The 24,147-nt window shown below is 43.1% G+C and overlaps 1 protein-coding gene across 1 annotated transcript in view; it reads left to right on the top strand.

Moving 5' to 3' along the window:
- TRMT1L (tRNA methyltransferase 1 like) overlaps positions 1 to 24,147 on the top strand; it is a 283,269-nt gene that overhangs the window by 108,554 nt on the left and 150,568 nt on the right. Inside the window, 2 exon segments of the mRNA XM_030206540.1 lie at positions 3,639 to 3,703; positions 17,688 to 17,817. Coding sequence (XP_030062400.1) covers positions 3,639 to 3,703; positions 17,688 to 17,817 — 195 coding nt within the window.

The following is a 24,147-nucleotide window of genomic DNA, read 5'->3' as shown; positions in this document are numbered from 1 at the left end:
ATAGGTAAGAGAGTAAGAGGAGTTAGAAAGTAAGGTGACTAATTTAAAGAAAGTTGCACAAGAGGTCAGAGATATGGTTAACAAATAGGTAAGAGAGTTAAGAGGAGTTAAAAAAAATAAGGTGACTAATTTAAAGAAAGGTGCACATGAGGTCAGATGATTAAATATTATCTCAGTAGGTACTGTCCTGCTGCAGTATGTGCAGCCCTTGTCACTGCTTGTGTGTGTGAGTGAGACTAACAAGTTAGTTACTTCTTCTATTAAAGGCTTGGTTGAAGAGCCAAGTTTTCACCTGCTCCTTGAAGTAGAAATGGTCTTTTGTTAAACGGAACCTTTCAGGAAGTGCATTCCAGAGATTGAGAGTTACTCCGGAGAAGGCTCACTTGTGGGTATCACATCATGTAATGTCTTTTGGAGAGGGTATGGTTAGGGATACTCCTTGGGAGGACCTTAGTGTCCCTGGAGGTGTGTAGAGGATCATCCTGTTCTTCAGGTACTCGGGGCCATTTCCTTTAAGGGCTTTGAAGACTAGACATAGTGGTAGCCAGTGAAGATTTTGCAAAAATGGTCTGATGTGGTCACATCGCTTGCAACCTTCTATTAGTCTTGCTGCAGCATTCTGAATCAGTTGGAGCTGGTGCAGGCCCTTTGTAGTCAGACCATTGTAGAGTGCATTACAGTAATCCAGTCTTGATGTTATCACAACTGGGATAAGATTTACCTTCTCGATGTACGGAGAGAGGCAGCGTAGCTGTTGCAAATAGTAGAAGCAGCTTTTGAAGTTTGCTTGGATTTGGGGAACCAGAGTAACTGTATTCCAGGGTTCCTGACTTGTGATTTGAGGGGGAGCTCGTACTTCCAAAGAGATTTTGATGTCCGGTATGTATCCACTTGTGTTAGGGACCCAGAGAAGCTCGGTTTTACTTGGGTTCAGACAAAGTTTGTTGAGTTTAGCCCGTTCTTGAATTGATGTTAGACAGATAATCAGTTTATTCAGGGATGTAGGTAAGACAGGTTCAGTGGGTATGAGTAGCTGCACACCATCCATGTAGATGTAGAACTGAGTGTCCATTGATCGAATCAGCTCAGCTAGTGGCTTATGGTAGATATTGAACAGAATGCTAATAATAATGGTTTTCCTAGTGGCCATCTGTTCCATTGGAAGGATTTGGAATTCCAAGTGCTGTCTACAGGAGCCCTTACTTTACCTTCTCCTCTGACGCAGTTTCCTTTCGGATGGTTCTTTCTTTCCTCTCAAAGATTAAGTCTCCTTTACCAATGAACCAGCGAATTCTTTTTGTATTTTGGGTCATCTTTTTGTACTATTTCAGGACCTTTGTTTCTGTGTGTTTTATTGCACATTAGATTACGTTGGCTATTATTGGCCTATATTCTTCATGGGAAGCCAGTGTCTCTTGGCCTTGAGAGGTGTAAGTGGAGTGGACTCACAGCTATATAGTGTTTTCCTGTAGCACCATATAAGATGGGGACGACCTGAAGTGTAATGTCATTTTTAGCACTCTAGGGTCAGGAAAATACAAAGTATGTCCCCTATCTATGCAGATCTAAGCTCCATAGACTACTGACAAGCAACAGACCCAAGGCCCAAAGTTTATGAAAAATAGAAATAGATTTATTGTAGCAGTATCAGCAAGTAAATCACTGGAATAAGGAGGCAGCAAGTACAGGAAAATTATGCATAATGCTTGGTCATTCATAGAAAAATAACTTGCGCTTATTAAAAGGAATTTAAAGTAAACACAAACTTAGACCCTGGACCCAGCATCTAGGGACCACCTGCTTATTACCCAGTAGCAGTACAGAGCTGGTTTTTGTACAACCTGATGATGATGTCTTCTCTTGGAGATATGTGGCAGGAGGCAAGCAGGAGCACTGAAGGGTCTAGTGGTGCAGAAGAGTCCCAGCAGTGCAGGGAGGAGTAGAGGTCATCGGTAGAGTTTTACAAGCTGGGGAACATAAAAGAATGTTAGCTTGAATCTGGTGAGATCACCAGACAACTTTTTGACCACAGGAGTGCCTCTTATATACAGTTTCTGGCTGTAGCACATGGCTGCAAGGCTAACATAATACCCCGTGTTCTGGACCTTCTGACCTGGCAAACCACTGGAATGTCCGTTTTGCATCAGCAAGGTTGCGATCCCCTGGAACTCAGGCACCGAACAGTCTAGTGACTTGGGCTCTGGCACCAAAGTGGCTGGGTTAGCCTTACCTGGGGTACATGTCACTGTACAAGAATGTTTGTCAGGTGATTGCATTAGGCAAGTAGTTCTTAAGCAATTCTTTCTTGCTGAGGCAAGATCTTGGTGAAATCAGGGTACAGTTCATGCTATATTGATACATGGCTTGAATTACCTGGTGCTGAGGTTGTTAGCAGCACTGTTAGTAGTTGGGGTCTTACCCCTATATAGAACTATTCAATCACATCTCAGGCTGTGTTCTGGGTAGAGTCAAGAGCGGTTAATCTGGAAGTTATTTGCAGGGCTGTGATGTAGTCTTTCTGCATTCTTTTGTCAAACATTATTTATATATATTAATTTGTTTTTTTCTGTCCCTGGAGGTAATGGGAGGGTTAAGCGACTTGCCAAAGACCATAAGGAGCTGTAGTTGTATTTAAACTGGGCTCCCCAGGTTCTCAGCACACTACTCTAGCCATTCCTCCACTCTGAGCTTGATGTTTCGTCTAGGTGAAATTTTGCCTTTTGTAGAGCAGTCTTTGGAGAGGTTGTGCCATCTCCCTTCTTATGGGGTAAGAGATTTGGTACATCCCATAGGAATGGACTGGTCTAGCAGGAGGACGAGAAAGGTGTGACATTTGTTCTTGCCTGCCAATTTCCTTTTCTTTGAATCTACCTAGACCAGAAAAATGTGTAGTCCAGTATTTTTCTTGGGTCTTAATCTGACATTGATCTGTATATATAGTTTGTATTTAGTCTATTACAAAGGAAGCCCTCTTAAATTTCCTCCTGGTTTGTTTTGTTGGTGTTATCTGTTGCTTATTTTACCTTTTGTTAATTTGATATGCCATTAACATACTGGATGTTTCCCCAGCTACACCTCGTCTTTTACGAATGGTGTTATTTAAAATCTGATAGTAGGGGGCATAAACCATAGGTATGGACTGGTCTATCTGGATTCAAGGACCAAGAATTAATAAGAACAAATTTCACCTTTACCTGAGAAAACTAGATACCTTACTTGTACATATGCCAACAAGTGCACACACTTTGTGGACTGCATTTAATTGTCAGTACAGCAGTATATGGCTCAAGCTGCAAGATATGCATGTTCTCTATAAAATATACACATGAAGAGTTGCATATGCTTGGAGTAGGTAGCACTGTACAGAAGTGTTTGAATGCAGCTAAGGTTATTCTACAAGCCTTTTTTTTTTTTTTTTTTTTTTTTTTAAAGGCACATATATGCATAGGCCATTTTGGACATGAGAAAGCAGGGTTAGAAGTGTTTTAGGCATGTGTTTTCCAATTTTTTCATAGATGCCTTGTGGTAAAATGACCACGCACATGATGCACTTACATGTTATATGGATCACAGTGATGCATAAATAGTTGTTGGTGTTGATTATGCTGGAGTACAAAAATGTTACTTTTCCTTTTCAGGGTATAGAATGTGCATCTGCTACTTACCTTGCGAGCTTACGAAACCAAATGTCAATGGAGACCAGGTAGTGCAAGCGTTACATGAACTTGCTTTAGTGCTCAGAGCTGAAGTAGTTAAAATACACCTTCTGATTCTGTCACAGTCCTTTTATACACAAGTATTGATAGCACTCATTATATTTGGAATGGGAGAGCCAGGAGTATGGACCAGTTGAAAGAGATGTGAAACGTAGACAGCCATAGAAAGGAGACTGTAAAACTTTCCTTTTTAATGCATTCTCCATTGTTATCCAACACCCAAATTACGCATGTGAAAAAGTAATCCTCCTAAGCTTAATAACTTGTTGCACCCCCACTTTAGCAGCAATGGTTGCTTCCTATAATGTGATATCAGTCTTTCACATTGCTGTTGAGAAATCATAATCCACTCTTTGCAGAACTGCTTTAACTCAGACATATTCATAGGCTTTTGTGCATGAACTGCTCATTTTAGGTCCTGCAACAGCATTTTGATTGTGTTCAAGTCAGGGCTTTGACTAGGCCTGTCCAAAATGTTAATGTTTCTCCTTAGCCATTAGATGTTAGACTTACTTCTGTGTTGTGGATCATTGTCTTGCTGCATAACCCAATTATATATGCTTCAGCTTCAGCACATGGACAGTTGACCGGACATTCTGCTTAATTTTCTGATACAATGCAGATCTTATAGTTCCTTCAATAATGGGAAGTTTTCAGGTCCCGAGGCAACAAAGCATCCTCACACCATCACACTACCATCACTATGTTTGTTGGCATGAATGATTATGGTTTATTTATTACTTAATATACCACTTCTAACACACAGTATAGCATAGTGGTGTACAAAGGACAAAAAAGCATCCAAAACCAAAGGAAAAAAAAATCCCAGAAAATGTTCTGCATATCTGTCCCTTGCAGGCAAGTCCCCTACTCGTCTTAAGGAAAAGCCTTTTTAAACAGGTTTTTAGCTCAGTTTTAAATTTTAAGGAAAACAGGCTCGTCTCTTAAGTTGCAAGGGAAGGAGTTTCTTAATTGTGGTCCAAGAAAGTGAAAAGCAGAGTGGTGTGTACTTTCAAGGCGAGCCCATATAGGAGATAGAAGAGAGAGGTGGAGTTCATTTGAGGAACATAAATAGCGAGATGATTTATAGCAGTGTTTTCCCAGTCTGGTCCTGCAGTACCCTTTCCAGTCAGGTTTTCAGGATATCTACAATGAATATGCATGAAAGATTTGCATATAATGAAGGCAGTGTATGCAAATCAGGGTCATGCATATTCATTGTGGATATCCTGAAAACTTGACTGGCAAGGGGTACTCCAGGACTGGACTTGGGATTCACTGGTTTATAGGGTCATAACTGTGAGGCTAAATATGAGGGTGCTCTGTAATATCACACCTTATGTATTAAAGTAAGGATTTTGAATTGAAAACAAATGTCAGATGAATAGCGTTATTACATGATTAAATTTATGAGCTTGACAGAGTATCCTGATGATAGTATTTTGTACTCTTTGAAGATGTTTCATGGGGCTTTGACCAGCAATATTTGCTAAACCAGCAAATATTGCATTGCAGTAGTCTAGTCAAGAAAGGACAATCAGCACACATGATAGTGGGCTGAGAGTGTCACAAGGTTACAAACTTCTTGTATTTGACACAGCGCAAAAAAAAACCCCTAAGTTTAACTAATAATGAGACATGGTTATCAAAAAAGAGATGTGAGTCCAAAACTACTCCTAAATATTTAAACGATGTAAGAAACTGAATTTGGAATCCAGACAGTGTAGGTTCCAGTAAAGGTGCTTGAAGACTATTAGAAAGCCATAGAGCAACTGTTTTAGATGGGATGAATACCAGACAGCGTTCCAAAAGCCTTGAAGAAACAGCTGAAAGGCATTTCTGAAGGAGGAGGATATCTGGAGAATGAGAATCTGTAATATAAAGTAGAAGGATGCCATCGGCATAATAATAGGCCAAGATAACTAAGTCTTCAATGAGTGTAGCTAATAAACTCAGGTATATATTAAACAGTAAAGGTTTCCCTATGTTGCTCCTCCTGATGTGGTTATCTTTGTTTTCACAAAAGTAATTAGTAAAGATCTTCTGAAAGCCCTTGGGAGTCCAGAGCATATCACTGTTTGTTATAACATGTACAGTTCCAAATGTAAAAAGTGCTGGTGGAAGGGGATGGGAACCAAAAAGTGGAATGCTAGGGATAGTATGGGGGAAGGGGATGGAAGAGAGAATGGTGGCACAAATTTAAGGGTTTGAGAGAGAGTGGTTAGGGGGTTTGAGAAAGACAGCAACAACTCTTGCCACACACTAGTCAGCAACACTGTCTCTGCATGGAAAGATATTCATCCATGGCCTTCGCTTAAAAGTTACTGAAGACCACTGCTCTAGGATGAAAAAAATTTCAGTAGAAAATCTTACTATTACTAATGCAAAGGAAACGGAAAATGAGACTGGCATATTTTCAATTCCATGAAGAGTTATTAAACTTGAAAGGCATCTAGAATATCCAGTGTGAAGTCAGCCACCTGGTTTGGTTAAGCCTTATCCACCTATTCTTCAGTTTGTTTGTTTGTTTTTCTTTGATAAATAATACATTTTAACATTTGGAGGCAGTGCTTCCATAGAGTACCCCCAAAACCTGCAAATATATATTTTCCCTGAACATTTCTCTACCACAGATCACTGGATGTTTTTGGAAAAATTAAAACTCACAACTTACATTTTCTCGCAACATTCTCCAAGTTACAAACTTTGAGTTTTATAACCAGATCATTTTTTAATAAAAGCAGCATTACGTCTGGAAACCTCTGAAAATTTTTCCAGCTTCCCAGAATGTTCCAATAAAGTGGGCTCATATGATAAACAGTTTGTCAGGAAAATATAGCAATTGTATCAGAATGTTTTCAGATGTAACCTTCCAAATAGTCTAAAGTTTTAACTGCTGTTTACGAGTTGGTTCAGTCACCAGATCTTCTACTGCTGATGTCTGGAAAGTTGCCTGTGTCTACACCTGTTGTATACTGCCTTGGGTGAATCTCTTCATGAAGACATTTAATGAATCTTAATAAAAATTGATCAAACATCTAATCAGATTCTACAGCCGAGCTGGATTAATCAAGGCAAAATATCCTCTCTATTAGCATAAGCCATCTATAGAGGACATCTGGCAACTGAACTTCCTATTTCTATCAGCTGTGGTAGTTCAAATCAGTGGTGTTCATGCTCCACCTCCCCCCCCAACCCATAAGAGATTTCTGTTAACCCCCCCCCCCCCCCCCAATGCTAAATACTGTTGGTCTGTGCAATACTTTGGGGTTCAAAAATAGATCCAGTACTGGTGGAAAATGTTCCTCTGACAACAAGGGAATCTCCTTCAAGCTATTGTACTTCTCTGGTTTTACAGCCTGCCTAATCAATCACTAACACAGATTGCTCAACAATTAATTGTGGATTCTTTTGGATTCATATTAGGTAAATGAGACTTTTATTAGAGGTTCACTTTAAATGGAGAGTGTATAAGTCATTATTGTCTAAGATACACAATGATTAAGATATGTAACTGAAGAGAAACAATAATAAAGAAATATCACATCACTGGTCATGCATCACTACACCCAAGCAAAGTCAAGCGTCTCTAGACTAGGAGAAGCAATAATAAAGAAAGAACACATATATACATACATCACATCACTGATCATGTATCTCTACATCTAGGCTCTTGTCATCAGCTGGGGGAGCCCCGTTTACAGCGATAGCCAGGAGTTTCTAGACCAGGAAATACAGTCCCCTCTGCAGTACGTACGTTTACTCACAGGTGAGCTTCCAATCTTGCTGTCAGAGATTTTCCTTTTTATTAGGCTTATAAAAGGGAAATCTGTGACAGCGAAATTGGGAGCTCACCTGTGAGTAAATGTACGTACTGCACAGGGGGACTGTATTTTCCTGGTCTAGAGACTCCTTGCTATCACATGTAAACGGCTCTCCCAGCTGATAAGAGCCTGGATGTAGTGATACATGACCAGTGATGCGATGTATATATGTGATATTTCTTTCTTTATTATTGCTTCTCCTGGTCTAGAGACTCCTGGCTTTGCTTGGATGTAGTGATGCATGACCAATGATGTGATTTTTATTTTTGTTACATTTGTACTCCACGCTTTCCCACTCATGGCAGGCTCAATGCGGCTTACATGGGGCAATGGAGGGTTAAGTGACTTGCCCAGAGTCACAAGGAGCTGCCTGTGCCTGAAGTGGGAATTGAACTCAGTTCCTCAGTTCCCCAGGACCAAAGTCCACCACCCTAACCACTAGGCCACTCCTCCATTCATATTTCTTTATTATTGTTTCTCTTCAGTTATATACACAATGATTAAGATATATATATACAGTGGTGGAAATAAGTATTTGATCCCTTGCTGATTTTGTAAGTTTGCCCACTGACAAAGACATGAGCAGCCCATAATTGAAGGGTAGGTTATTGGTAACAGTGAGAGATAGCACATCACAAATTAAATCCGGAAAATCACATTGTGGAAAGTATATGAATTTATTTGCATTCTGCAGAGGGAAATAAGTATTTAATCCCTCTGGCAAACAAGACCTAATACTTGGTGGCAAAACCCTTGTTGGCAAGCACAGCGGTCAGACGTCTTCTGTAGTTGATGATGAGGTTTGCACACATGTCAGGAGGAATTTTGGTCCACTCCTCTTTGCAGATCATCTCTAAATCATTAAGAGTTCTGGGCTGTCGCTTGGCAACTCGCAGCTTCAGCTCCCTCCATAAGTTTTCAATGGGATTAAGGTCTGGTGACTGGCTAGGCCACTCCATGACCCTAATGTGCTTCTTCCTGAGCCACTCCTTTGTTGCCTTGGCTGTATGTTTGGGTCATTGTCGTGCTGGAAGACCCAGCCACGACCCATTTTTAAGGCCCTGGCGGAGGGAAGGAGGTTGTCACTCAGAATTGTACGGTACATGGCCCCATCCATTCTCCCATTGATGCGGTGAAGTAGTCCTGTGCCCTTAGCAGAGAAACACCCCCAAAACATAACATTTCCACCTCCATGCTTGACAGTGGGGACGGTGTTCTTTGGGTCATAGGCAGCATTTCTCTTCCTCCAAACACGGCGAGTTGAGTTCATGCCAAAGAGCTCAATTTTTGTCTCATCTGACCACAGCACCTTCTCCCAATCACTCTCGGCATCATCCAGGTGTTCACTGGCAAACTTCAGACGGGCCGTCACATGTGCCTTCCGGAGCAGGGGGACCTTGCGGGCACTGCAGGATTGCAATCCGTTATGTCGTAATGTGTTACCAATGGTTTTCGTGGTGACAGTGGTCCCAGCTGCCTTGAGATCATTGACAAGTTCCCCCCTTGTAGTTGTAGGCTGATTTCTAACCTTCCTCATGATCAAGGATACCCACGAGGTGAGATTTTGCGTGGAGCCCCAGATCTTTGTCGATTGACAGTCATTTTGTACTTCTTCCATTTTCTTACTATGGCACCAACAGTTGTCTCCTTCTCGCCCAGCGTCTTACTGATGGTTTTGTAGCCCATTCCAGCCTTGTGCAGGTGTATGATCTTGTCCCTGACATCCTTAGACAGCTCCTTGCTCTTGGCCATTTTGTAGAGGTTAGAGTCTGACTGATTCACTGAGTCTGTGGACAGGTGTCTTTCATACAGGTGACCATTGCCGACAGCTGTCTGTCATGCAGGTAACGAGTTGATTTGGAGCATCTACCTGGTCTGTAGGGGCCAGATCTCTTACTGGTTGGTGGGGGATCAAATACTTATTTCCCTCTGCAGAATGCAAATAAATTCATATACTTTCCACAATGTGATTTTCCGGATTTAATTTGTGATGTGCTATCTCTCACTGTTACCAATAACCTACCCTTCAATTATGGGCTGCTCATGTCTTTGTCAGTGGGCAAACTTACAAAATCAGCAAGGGATCAAATACTTATTTCCACCACTGTATATATATATATATATATATCTTAATCATTGTGTATCTTAGACAATAATGACTTATACACTCTCCATTTAAAGTGAATCTCTAATAAGAAGTCTCATTTACCTAATATGAATCCAAAAGAATCCACAGTAATTGTTGAGCAGTCTGTGTTAGTGCTGTGTTAGTGATTGATTAGGCAGGCTGTAAAACCAGAGCAATACAGCTATGAACGTGTCCTTAGGGCTAAGGCAGGGAGCTGCAACATAGGGTATCATTCACCAGGTACTACTGGCTTAATGTGGTCTGTCTTTGGGATTCGCGATTTAGTCAGTCCATTCAGATATCTGTTTGCAGGAGAGAATTTAGCTTCTGCCCTCCAAGGGTCTAAATTTCTGTTTTTTTCTAATTGTTGGCTTCTTCTCTTCCTATTTCATTGTACTTTACAGTTCCATTTTAAAACATTCGAAAATAAGACATAGGAAAAGATTTTATTCATACTGAAACATCCTTCTGTGTATTTTGCTTTTTTTTTTTTTTGTTACATTTGTACCCCGCGCTTTCCCACTCATGGCAGGCTCAATGCGGCTTACATGGGGCAATGGAGGGTGACTTGCCCAGAGTCACAAGGAGCTGCCTGTGCCGGGAATCGAACTCAGTCCCCCATGACCAAAGTCCACCACCCTAACCACTAGGCCACTCCTGCACTTTTTTTTTTTTTTTTTTTTTTTTTTTCTTTTGGGAGGAAGTTATTTTATTTTTACTTAACCTACTTACTAGATAAGGATTGTGTTTAAGTTAGTACAACAGATGTAGCCCAGAGCATATTACTGTTTGTTATAGCATGTACAGTTCCAAATTGCTTGTTTTATTATTATTATTATTATTATTATTATTACTATTATTATTTATTGCATTTGTATCCCACATTCCCCCACCTATTTGCAGGCTCAATATGGCTTACATAGATTTGATAAGTGTCATAGCAGGATATCGGATACAGTTAGTAATGTGTAGCGCTTAGGAAGGGGTGAGGGAAGAGAGTTGTTAGGGTAATTATAGGAGGTGTGCGTTCATAGTTGAGTGGACTTAGTGAGGTTATAAGTTCTCATTGTATGCCTTGTTGAAGAAGAATGTTTTCAGAGATTTTCGAAAGTTAGATGTTTCTTTGATTGCTTTCAGGTCTGTAGGTAATGCATTCCATATCTGCGTGCTCTTGTAAGAGAAGGTAGTGGCGTGCATCATCTTGTATTTAAGTCCTTTGCAGCTGGGGTAGTGCAGGTTGAGAAATTTACGGGATGATCTTGTGGCGTTTCTGGGAGGTAGGTCTACGAGGTTTAGCATGTAGTTTGGGGCGTCTGCATGAATAATTTTGTGTACCATCGTGCAGATCTTGAACGCAATGCGTCCCTTCAGTGGAAGCCGGTGAAGTTTCTGTCTTAGTGGTTTTGCGCTTTCATATTTGGCTTTTCCAAATATGAGTCTGGCGGCTGTATTCTGGGCAGTTTGAAGTTTTTTTATTGTTTGTTCTTTGCACCCGGCGTATAGTGCATTGCAGTAGTCCAGATGGCTTATTACCATTGACTGTACCAGGGTACGGAAGATGTATCTCAGGAAGAAAGGTTTTACTCTTTTAAGTTTTCACATGGTGTAGAACATCTTTTTCGTTGTGCTTTTCACGTGGGTATCAAGAGTGAGGTTTCGGTCAATGGTGACTCTGAGAATTTTCAAGTTTTGTGAGACTGGAAGAGAGCAGTATGGTGTGATTATGGCGTTGAAGTTTTTTGTGTTATGTTGTGAGGTGAGTACAAGACATTGTGTTTTTTTTCTGCGTTAAGTTTTAATTGGAATGCATCTGCCCAGGTGTGCATTATTTGGAGGCTTTGGTTGATCTCGTTGGTGATTTCAATTAGATCTTGTTTGAATGGGATGTAGATTGTGATGTCATCTGCATAAATGTAGGGGTTGAGGTTTTGATTGGTTAATAGTTTGGCTAGAGGTATCATCATTAGGTTGAACAATGTTGGTGAGAGAGGGGATCCCTGGGGGACACCACATTTAGGTATCCATGGTGGTGGTCTGTCCGCGTTCATTGTTACTTGGTATGATCTTGTGGTCAAGAATCCTTTGAACCATTTTAGAACTGTGCCTCCTACTCTGAAGTATTCTAGTATATGTATTAGTATTTCATGGTTGACCATGTCAAAGGCACTGGACATGTCGAATTGCAGGAGGAGGATGTTGTTACCTGTCGCAATTGCTTGTTTGAATGAGTTCATTGCGGACACTAGTACGGTTTCAGTGCTGTGATTCGTCTGAAATCCTGATTGGGACTTGTGCAGAATTGAGTGTTTATTTAGGTATTCAGTAAGTTGTTTCATCACTATGCCTTCCATGAGTTTGGTCTTGAGTGGAATAGATGCTACTGGTCGGTAGTTAGTTAAGTCCATCGTGCTTTTTTTAGCATCTTTCGGTAACGGAGTGAATAGGATGTTTCCTTTATCCGTAGGAAAGAGTCCATTTTGAAGCCTGTAGTTTATATGCTTCGTGAGGTCTGTTTTGAATTGTTTGGGTGCGGATCTTATTAGACTGTTAGGGCAGATGTCTAATTGGCATTGCGATTTGGCATATTTTCCTAGCCAGTATGAAATTTCTTTTGATGAGAGCGTGTCAAAGTCGGTCCATGATCGATCTGCTGAGCATTCTCCAGGTTTTGGGTCTAGACATTCAAGGATATTTGTGTAGTCTGTTGTGGTAGTGGGTATCATGAGTTGAAGCTTTATGATTTTTTCATTGAAGTAGTTCGCAAGGTAAGAGAGGTATACCATAATTGCTTTATCTCTGCGACAGCAGAATTGGAAGTCCCACTACACACCCACCCCCATCCCCTGTTGAGAGTTGGCTTAGCATTTTGTTGAAATATTTTGCTAAATGCAGACCACAGTGGGGGCAGGAAACCTTCTACACATGCTTGAAATCTTTTCTTTGAAATGTTGAAAGCATCTTCTGATGTACACATGGCACAGGTGATGTGACCACCCAAATAGTGATTTTTTTTTTCCTTCCATTGGCCAAGAATGAAGCAGTTTACCCATTATAGTGGCTGTTAATTGCTACAGGTGACTTGAAAAATTTTGACCTAGCAATTAACAGCCACAATAATGGGCAATGAATATGCATGAACCTGATTTGCATACATTGCCTTCATTTTATGCAAATCTTTCATGCATATTCATTGTAGATGTCCTGAAAACCTGATTGGAAAGGATACTCCAGGACAAGATTTGGGAAACAATGCTATAAACCATCTTGCTACTTACGTTCCTCAAATGAATTCTTCCTCTCTCGTCTATCTCCTGCCTGGGCTTGCCTTGAAAGTACACACCAGCTTTTCACTTTCTTGGACCACAATTATGAAACTCATTCCCTTGCAACTTAAGAGACAAGCCTGTTTTCCTTAAAATTTTAAAACCGAGCTAAAAACTTGTTTAAAAAGGCTTTTCCTTGACGACTAGGGGTCTTGCCTGCAAGAGACTCAGATATGCATAACATTTTCTAGGATTTTTTTCCTTTGGTTTTGGATGCTTTTTTTGTCCTTTGTACACCACTTTGCTATACTGTGTGTTAGAAGTGGTATATTAAGTAACTAGTAAAAAAGCCCCGTTTCTGATGCAAATGAAACGGGGGCTAGCAATGTTTTCTTCTGTGTGCATGTGGGAGTGTGTGTGTCCCTGCCCTCTGGCCTCTCTCCCCTCCCCCGTCTGAGTCCTTCACTGTTACAGAGCCAGCGATTTGATTTCCTGCTCTGCTGTTTTCCTTCACTGACTGTGTTACAGAGAGGGCGGGGCAGACACTCATAAGGAAACCGGATATCTCGCCCCCTTCACACTTCCGGCTGGAGGCTTCATAGAACGTTGGTTTTGCCTTTTATATAGAGAGATAAATAAACCATAAACATTCATACCAACAGTCAAACATGGTGGTGGTAGTGTGATGGTGTGGGGATGCTTTGCTTCCTCGGGACCTGAAAACTTCCCGTTATTGAAGGAATTATAAAATCTGCATTGTACCAGAAAAGTCTTAAGAATGTCTGATCATCTGTCCAGTTATCACAGCTGACAAAGATGGGAAACTCACTTGCCAATTGTCTGCTGCAGGTAGCTTCTGCTAATAGAGAAGATATTTGGCCTCAGTCCTGCTTGGTTGCAGTATCCTCAGCTGTACGGGAAATTTGCATTTCTCTTACAGTTGAGAATATTGTTGTTTTGTTCTACCATTTTGAAGGATCATATTCTCTCAACCTGCAGGACAATTAAGGGATTCTGGCTAGGTCTACATCAGTCTTAAATCACTATTAATGGCTCTGTATGGAACAAGGGGCAGTAAGTTAAGGGTGGATGGAGGTAGATTCAGAAGAAAGGAGGTGTTGATGCCCCTCTGCAAGTCGTTGGTGAGGCTCCATTTGGAGTATTGTGTTCAGTTTTGGAGGCCATGTCTTGCTTAAAAATGTAAAAAGACTGGAAGCGGTGCAAAGAAAAGCTACAAAAATGGTATGGGATTTGCGTTGCAAACCATATGAGGAGAGACGTGCCAACCTGAGCATGTATACCTTGGAGGAAAGGAGAAACAGGGGTGACATGATACAGACGTTCAAATATTTGAAAGGTATTAATCCGCAAACAAACCTTTTCCAGAGATGGGAAGGTGATAGAACTAGAGGACATGAATTGAGGTTGAAGGGGGGCAGACTCGGGAGTAATGTCAGGAAGTATTTTTTCACAGAGAGGGTGGTGGATTCGTGGAATGCCCTCCCACAGGAGATGGTGGAGATGAAAATGGTAATTAAATTCAAATGTGCATGGGATAAACACAAAGGAATCCTATTTAGAAGGAATGGATCCACGGAATCTTAGCGGAGATTGGGTGGCGAAGCAAAACCGGTGCTGGGCAGACTTCTACAGTCTATGCCATGATTGTGACTGAATAGATATGGATGGGCTTGAGTGTAAATTTTAAGGTGCTTCGACTTTAGCTTAAGAACTTAGTGCAAGAACAGTGCTGGGCAGACTTCTACTGTCTGTGCCCTGAGAATGGCAAGGACAAATCAAAGTCGGGTATACATATAAAGTATCACATACCATGTAAAATGAGTTTATCTTGTTGGGCAGACTGGATGAACAATCCAGGTCTTTATCTGCCGTCATTTACTATGCTACTATGTTACTATATTCAGGAGTAACCTAAGGAAATATTTATATACAGAAAAGGTCCGGGATGCATGGAACAGTCTGGTAGTGAAGGTGATAGAGAAAAAAATAGTATCTGAATTCAAGAAAGTTTGGGGCAAGCACAGAGAGAACTTATGAGGGTCAACAAACAAATCTGTAGGTGATAACATTTTATTGAACTTGTATAATGTTTGGTCATTGGGAGAGAAGAGATAAGGGTAATGGATGTTGTATCCCACACTGTATGACTTTTAGTTTGAAAGTTGCTGGTTAAACAACCTTATAAATAATATACATCTAGTTGCAATTGTATTGCAGTATTCCAATAAAGAGGAATCATTCTACAGGTTGTTGATTTAACCTTTATTTCTAGAAATATCTATGAGAGAGCCTCCCATTATGAATTTTAATGGAGTTCAGCAGATCCAAAATTAAATTTTTCTTCAACAGTATGGGACACACCTATCCTTTACTGAATACTAGGTTTCTGAAAAAAAAAATATTTTTATTACTTGGAAAGGTTTTATTTATTATTTATCTGTCATTCATAGGAAACATCATGGTAAACAGAACTAGCAAATTAATACAGCAGAGGCACAAGCAATAATACTGCACTAAAACATAACAAATATGGAGGAGTATTGTACAAGAAATAGTGAGGAGAAGTGATGAATAGCACAAGAAAGTAAACCTGAGAAAATACACAGTAACTGAATACATGAGGGCAGGGGAAGACAGTAAAAAAGGGAAAAAAATAGATGAGCAGGGCCCAGAGGAGGTGCAAAGTCCGCTAAGGGTAACATAGTAACATAGTAGATGACGGCAGAAAAAGACCTGCACGGTCCATCCAGTCTGCCCAACAAGATAACTCATATTTGCTGCTTTTTGTGTATACCCTACTTTGATTTGTACCTGTGCTCTTCAGGGCACAGACCGTATAAGTCTGCCCAGCACTATCCCCGCCTCCCAACCACCAGCCCCTCCTCCCAACCACCGGCTCTGGCACAGACCGTATAAGTCTGCCCAGCACTATCCTCACCTCCCAACCACCAGCCCTGGCACGGACCGTACAAGTCTGTCCAGCACTATCCCCGCCTCCCAACCACCAGTCCCGCTTCCCACCACCGGCTCTGGCACAGACCGTATAAGTCTGCCCAGCACTATCCCCGCCTCCCAACCACCAGCCCCGCCTCCCTATCTTGACTAAGCTCCTGAGGATCCATTTCTTCGGCACAGGATTCCTTTATGCTTATCCCATGCATGTTGAGGCAGACTGGGGAAGGGGGGGAGGGAGGACAGAAGACAGAAAATGGAGGGGGCAGGGCCAGTCGCACAGGGCCCCGCGCTGCCAGGGGCCCCCGCATCTCTGTCCTCCTGTCTCGAAACACCTCCCTGCTCCGTACCTTGATGTGCTTCCTCCATGTTTCAGTAGAGAGCGGCAGACAGCAGCAGCGATTTTCATATCCTGTCAGCTGCTGAGCCCAGAGCCTCCTCGCTGCTGCATCCCGCCGCCTTTTGATGTCACTTCCTGCTTCCACAAGGGCAGGATGCAGCAGCGAGGAGGCTCTGGGCTTGGCAGCTGATGGGATATGAAAATCGCTGCCGCTGTCTGCTGCTCTCTGCTGAAGTGTGGTGGATGCACATCAAGGTAGGGAGTGAGGTAGGGTTCCGAGAGCTCTAAACCTCCTTTTAAACTCTGATAAGTTATGGCTTATGGGGGTGCGGTGCACAGGCGGGGGGGGGGGGGGGCAGGGGGCGTGGGCCCCACTGAACTGATCTGCACAGGGCCCTGCAATTGCTAAGACCGGCCCTGGGAGGGGGACCCCCTTGAGTTGCAGCAATAGACAGTTGATGTAAGAAGAATGAGAGGTAATTTCCCATGGTTTGAAAGAGGACAGCACAAACAGCGCTTTCCCATGCAGAAAGAACAAGAACAGAAGGGAATGCAATTTAGGGCAGGACTGGGCAAGATAGGACTCCCCGTTCATCCATGTCTCAGTCATAGAAATGAGTGGCGGTATCCCAAGAAAAGGTTGGGTAGTAAACAGTATTTGTTTTTCAGGGACTAGAAGTTAAGATGTATCTAAGAACATAAACATTGCCATACTGGGACAGACTGAAGGTTTCCAGCAGTGGCCAGTCCAGGTCCAAGTACCTGGCAAGATCTCAAAAGAGAACACATGCTAAAATAGATAGTGAGCTCCCCATAGGACATAGAGTGGTCATCGTGCAGTAGGCCAGTGTTACAAGATATCTCTCCAGTCAAGAAGGGTGTAAGCAGGGGCAGGGGGCCAAAAACCATAGTAAACAGGAAATGCTGAGGGCAGCAATTGTGCATAGTGTGGACCTGGCCAAGAATGAGAGAAGAACAGAGAGCACAAAAAGGGCCACATTGGAGGCACGCAAAGGAGCAAAACCTTCTCCTTTGTGGTGCTTCTTTGGTGTGTACCGCAGTCCGAGTGAATTTGATCAGATACAGTGTGTGTAGTAGCAGCGAGAGAGGAGACATGCACTTCAGTCACTGACAAAGGTAACAACATGCAAAGTGACAGACAGTAAATAATTCAGCTCACCATGATTCAAGTGAATTTGACAGAAGTCACTGGTGTCAGCTTGGCAGACATCAGGTCAGTAGGTCCGGTCAGATAGCAGCTTCTGAAGTAGCAGTAAGATCTAAGGGTCTTGACAGACAGGTCAGTTGTATAGCATGTGTAGTATCAGTGAGAGATACCAGTATGCAAAGTGACCAACACTGAATAGTTACTTATTTTGTAATAGCCTTCATGTTTGCTGAGAGGGTTTAAAAAAAAAAATAAAACCATGTTTTCTCTTTTAGTTTACCGTAAAAGTAGGAGCCCATTACCACTGCATTGTTTGTGCAGCAACCATTCCACGAAGAGCTGAAATGGTATCACATATTAAACGTCATGTGACCAAGGGTGAGACTTCAGCTGGATTTGCTGCAGGTGGGTAGTTTATGTATTGTGGATCACTAGAATTACTCAAGATGATGCTTCTTCTGAGCTATTCTTGTCAAACTTTAACATAACACTGTGAAACTTCTGTGTAAACTAAAGTAACCAACTACTAGAGTGCTGAGAAGCAGTCATTAATAGATATAGAGCAGTTTCTTTGCTCCAGGAGGCTGGCCCTCACTTCAAGACTGGAGTTAAGCCAAAGTAAAAAGTCTTTAGTCTGCCTTGGAATACACCACGGGAGCTGTTCTTTTGTTCCTTGCACAGAATTTGGCTTTAACTATGACTCAGGCCACAGAAATAGCTTTCGCATACTGCTTTTTCCAAAATTATTTCCTTAAAGCAATGATGTGAAATTACAGTTGTAACTCACATGGGAAAAGCTCTAGCAGCGTATCTACAGGTCTCCTGCTTTGCTTTCTAGCTATGGAGTCTTTATTCTCGGAGAGTTCGCCCATCCCTCCTGGTTTGTTATCCTAATTGCATGGTCCTTAGCTTCTCTGTAGCAAGCATAGGCTTCCTGCTTTCTGTTCTCCCTTGGCAGTTTTCAGTGCATTTCCAGCCAAGCTTTGTGCAGGGTTTATTCACCCAGTAGAGCCAAGTATTCAGGGCAACAACATATTTTGAACTGTAAATTCCGCCCTCCCCTTGTGCTACTGTATGATCCCTGTTCTCCCCCCCCCCCCCCCCCCCCCCCCACACACACACACACACATCTGTGTAATTAAAGGAAAGGAAGACATTGATAGCAGTCATGAGATCTGTAGTTCACAAACCTGCCCTATATACAAATCTATCTTATTCATATCCACTGTGGATATTCTGAAAACTCATCTAGCTTGGGGGTACCTTAGGACAGGTTTGGAAACCACTATTTTAGATAGTCTGTTCAGACTTAACAGTTCAAGACCAAATACTCCAGAAATAAAAAACAGGGGACAGCTTAACTGAAACAATTAAAAACTACACAGAAGCATCAACTTTCTATTTACAGAGCAGTCCATTTCGTTCTCACCTTGCCAAACAGGTCTCATTCTTCCCATGCAGCATTGCTTTCCTAAGATCAGGTCCATTCCCCAACTCCCTTCTCCCTCCTTATCTCCAAACCCTTCTACTTTGATCAGCCTTTGTGCGACTCCACCCTCTGTTGATTCCCACCTAGTCCTGAACATCCCATCCTCACTATAATGCCCTCTCCCATCTGTTGATCAACCCCTGTTTCTGTCCTTATTCAAAACAATATAACCAGCATCAGATGGTCTCAAATTTCTCCACATTTCCCCAAAGTGACCGTGTAAATGTTTTGTACTTTGTCATCATCAATTTGTTCTTCCAGTCATCTGATGTGGGGTTCTTGTCTTGCAGCTAGTGCACTGCAATGGCTAACTGTATTGCCATCAAAAGACTCCTAATCAACTCCTTTTTCCCTGCTTCCAACCTTGGGCAGCTACCTAACCGCAACAAACAACTTAGGATCTAGCTCCTGCTCCCATTGGACAATTTTGCTAACCTGAAGGAGTAGCCTAATGGTTAGAGCAACAATCTAAGAACAGGGTAACCAGATTCAAATCACAGTTTGACTCCGTGTGACTACTACTACTACTATTTAGCATTTCTATAGCGCTACAAGGCGAACGCAGCGCTGCACAAACATAGAAGAAAGACAGTCCCTGCTCAAAGAGCTTACAATCTACCTTGGGCAGCTCATTTAACCCTCCATTGTCTCAGGTATGAACTTAGATTCTGAGCCCAGCATGGACAGGGAAAATACATTCTTTACCTGTATCACTTGATGAAGACCCTAGGAGCTCACTGCATGTTGCTTTTTGTTCTCGCGTCAGCTCCCAGGGTCTTTACCAAATGTCTACGCAGACTGGGAATCCATGTGTTCCCATATCTCGATGATTGGCTAGTGAAGAGCACTTCTTCAGGTGGTGCTCAGGAGTCCATGCGAATGACTATTTGGGTGCTCGAGCTACTAGGGTTAGTTTTAAATTATCCCAAATCCCATATTCATCCTGTCCAGCGATTAGAATTTGTAGGAGCCCTGCTCGATACACAGGAGGTTCGAGCCTACCTTCCAGAGATGAGAGCAGATACTCTTGTCACACTCGGTTCCTTGATTCAAGCCTCTCAGCAGGTCACAGCTCGACAGATGTTGAGATTGTTGGGCCACATGGCTTCCACAGTGTATGTTACACCCATGACATGTCTTCACATGAGGTCAGTGCAATGGACTCTGGCTTCTCAGTGGCATCAAGCCACGGGGAGCCTGGAAGATGTCATCCAAGTGGTCCCCAGAGCTTGTACGCTCTCTTCAGTGGTGGACCATTCGATCCAGTTTGACTCTGGAACTTCCTTTCCAAACTCCTCAGCCACAAAAAGTGTTGATGATAGATGCATCTCTCCTGGAATGGGGGATTCATGTAGATGGGCTTCACACACAAGGTGTTTGGTCCATCTAGGAAACAAATCTTCAGATCAACTTCCTGGAGCTGTGGGCGATCTGGAATGCTCTAAAGGCTTTCAGATATTGGCTATCTCATCAAATCGTACTCATTCAAACAGACAATCAAGATGCAATGTATTAGACCAACAAGCGGGGGGGGGGGGGGGGGGGGGCACGCCTTCTATGTCAGGAGGCTGTGCAGATGTGCTGTTAGGCTTGCCAGCATGGCAAGTTCCTTCAAGCCACTTATCTAGTGGGCAAAAACAATACCCTGGCTGACAGACTGAGTAGGATAATGCAACCACATGAGTGGTCTCTCAATATGGGCAAAGCCTGTAAGATCTTCCGAGCGTGGGGCACCTCCTCATTAGATCTTTTTGCTACTCAGCTCAGCCACAAAGTCCCTCAGTTCTGTACCAAGCTTCAGACCCATGACAGACTAGCGTCAGATGCATTCCTCCTCAATTGGAGGACAGATCTTTTGTATGCATATCCTCGCATATCTCTACTGGGGAAAACTTTGTTGAAACTCAACCAAGACCATGGATCTATGATTCTGATCGTTCTATACTGGCCGTGGCAAATATAGTTTCCTGTTCTTCTGGAGTTATCCTCTGAAGAACTGTGGAGATTGGAATGTTTTCCGACACTCATCACGCAGAACGAGAACTCTCTTCTACATCCCAGCCTCCAGCCTTTCCCTCACACCTTGGATGTTGAGAGCCTAGAAATTTGCTTCCTTGGGTCTTTCAGAGGGTGTCTCCCAGGTCTTGGTAGCTTCCAGGAAAGACTCCACTAAGAGGTGCTTTTCTTTCAAATGGAGGAGGTTTGCAGTCTGGTGTGAGAGCAAGACCCTAGATCCCCTTTCTAGCCCTATGCAGATCCTGGTTGAATACTTTCTACAACTGTTAGTCTGGTCTCAAGCCTAACTTCATAAGGATTCACCTAAGTGCAATTAGTGCTTTTCATCTGCGTGTAGAAGGTATGCCCATCTCTGGACAGCCTCTAGTTGTTCGCTTCATGAGATGTTTGTTTTTGTCAAAACCCCCTGTCAAACCTCCACCTGTTGTTCTTATCCAGCTGATGAAAGCTCCTTTTGAGCCACTGAATTCCTGCTATCTGAAATATTTGACCTGGAAGGTCATTTTCTTGGTGGCTGTTACTGCAGCTCATAGAGCCAATGAGCTTCAGGCCTTAGTGATAGATGCACCTTATACTAAGTTTCATCACAACAGAACAGTCCTCCGCACTCACCCTAAGTTTCTGCCAAAGGTGGTGTCGGAGTTCCATCTGAACCATTCGATTGTCTTGCCAGTATTCCTTCCCCGTCCTCATGCCCATCTTGGGAAAAGCTGCTTGCACACCTTGAATTGCAGGAGAGTATTGGCCTACTATATGGAGCGGACCAGGCACCACAGACAGTCCACCCAACTTTTTGTTTCTTTTGATTCCAACAGGATGGGGTCGCCATCGGGAAATGCACAGTCTCTAAATGGCTGGCATATTGCATTTTTTTTTTTATTTATGCCCAGTCTGAACAGGCTCTAGAGGGTCATATCACAGCTCATAATGTCAGAGCTTGCTGTCCTTGGAGAATACCTCCTACAGGTAAGAATCTTCACTCTTCTGCAGTGATGAAGAAAAATACAGTTCCTATGCATCCTTGAAAGAACCTCAGTACCTTAGGATAGTGTCTCTTCTTAAAGAGTTTTGATGTTTCCGCCCTAGCGGTGCAAGCTGCCATTTGTGGAGGCTTGGTAGGTTGAGCGTGTTTTTGCTTGGTAGAAAAGGTGGTAGACAATTTCTCTCTTGTGGATCTGGAAGTAGCTAAGATTGAAATGGGTGCATCTTTTCTTGCTGCTACTTTATATGATTTGCTTTGGGCCTTGGCTAAGTCCATGGCACTTGGTGTCACGACCAGGAAGTTGTTTTGGCTTCGAGGTTTATCGACAGATGTGGCCTCTTAAGTCGAAGCACAGCAGGTTCACTCTTGTTTGCGGACAAATTGGACAAGTTAGTGAAGAGTCTTGGTGAGTCCAAGGTGCCCTGGTTGCCTGAGGATCACCTAAAGGAGCGGGGCTCAATCAGGGGTCTGTCATTTTCAGCCTGGATGAGTTGGCAGTGGTCAGTGTAGTCATTTTTTCCAAAGGCCGCAGTCCTTTTAGAGAGGCCAGCACAGGAGTAGAGACGCCAGCCTGGCTGCTTCTGATCAGGGATGCGGTGCCCAATGAAAGTGTCGAGACCCAGCCTCCGGTGGTGGCTGGAGTTTGCTTGCAGGACTTCTACTGGAGGTGGGCCCAGGTTACTTCAGACCACTGGGTCCTAGATGTCATCCAGGGTGGGTATGCCCTGGAGGGCACACATCCTTTGCGGAAAGCCTTTGTGGAGTACCTCTCTTGGTCTCAGAAGGCGGGAAAGGTCTAGGAGACCCTACAAAGGCTGTTGAATCTCAAAAAACAGTTTGCCCAGTTCCTCCCTGCAAGCTTGGAAGAGGGCACTACTCCATCTACTTTGTTGTCCCAAAGAAATAAGGTACTTTTCACCCCATTTGGGATCTTGAAGGAGTAAATCAGGTGCTCAAGGTCCCCAGTTTTCAGAAGGAAACTCTGCACTCGGTTATGATAATGGTGCAGCCCAAAGACTTCCTGACTTCCTTGGATCTGATAGAAGCATATCTTCAGATTTCCATCTGGGTGTATCATCTAAATTAATTTCACTTGGCAACTTTGGGTCAGTTTCAGTTTTGTGCTCTCCCCTTTGGTCTGACAACAGCAAACTGTACCTTGTAATGGTGGTGGTGGCAGCCATGGCTTTATGAAAGGAATGGATCCTCGTCCACCTCTGTGTGGATGACTGGCTGTTCTGGGCGAAGTCTGCCCAGGAGAGCGAACAGGCCACTGTTCAGGTGGTGTAGGTTCTGGAGTTATCGGGGTGGGTTGTTAACTAATTCAAAAGCAATCTGATCCCTTCCTAGACCCTGGAGTATGTGGGTGTCCGCTTTGACACTCACATCGACTGGGTTTTTCTTCCATCAGCCAGGATAGTGAAAATCCAGTCGCAGATTCACTCCCTCCTTGTCGCGCCTTCTCCTTCAGCTCAGATGTATCAGATGTTGTGCTTCATAGCAGCCACGCTAGAGATAGTGAGAAAGGGCCAGAGTTCACACGAGACCTTTACAGAGGGACCCTTACTTTCTTGATGGTCCCTACAGCTTCATCCGCTGGAGGCTTGTCTTCCTTTCTGTGGGTGGTCAAGAAGCAGTCTCCTTTTGTGGCTCCACTCTCCCAACCTGGAGGGGAACATGTGCCTGAATGTGCCTCAGTGGACAGTGGTAACAATGGATAGCAGTCTCTCCGGTTGGTTAGGCCATTGTTCAGGCCAGGTATCTCAGGGTAGCTGGTCTTCGGAGGAAGCGTGTCGGTAGATCAACAGGCTAAAGATCAGTTTAGTCTATCTTGCGCTTCAAACCTTTCGGCAAATGCTGGAGGGAAAATTGGTGCAAGTCCTGTCCAGCAACATGCCAGCAGTAATATACATGAACAAGCAAGAAGGGGCACCGGCAGAGAGTCAGGTGTTTACAGACCAAACAGGTTGGTTGATGACCTGGGTGGAGTGTTATTTGTTGGATCTCTCAGCAGCTCACGGCCAGAGTAGAAGACGTTCAGGTGGACTTCCTCAGACAAAATGTTCTTCATCTTCTGGAGTGGTTCAGAAGTGGGGCCGTCTTGTCATGGATCTCATGATGATGTCAAGAGGAAGTGCATGTCAGAGGGTCTGAATGCTCTGATTCGGCCATGGTCTCAGTCCAGGCTGGTTGTATGCATATTTCACACATGCATAGTAACATAGTAAATGACAGCAGATAAGGACCT

The sequence above is a fragment of the Microcaecilia unicolor genome, chromosome 6 (genome assembly GCF_901765095.1).
Source record: "Microcaecilia unicolor chromosome 6, aMicUni1.1, whole genome shotgun sequence".
NCBI lineage: Eukaryota > Metazoa > Chordata > Amphibia > Gymnophiona > Siphonopidae > Microcaecilia > Microcaecilia unicolor.
Note: the sequence above shows the minus strand (reverse complement) of the source record. Positions and strands in the feature narration are given on the sequence as shown.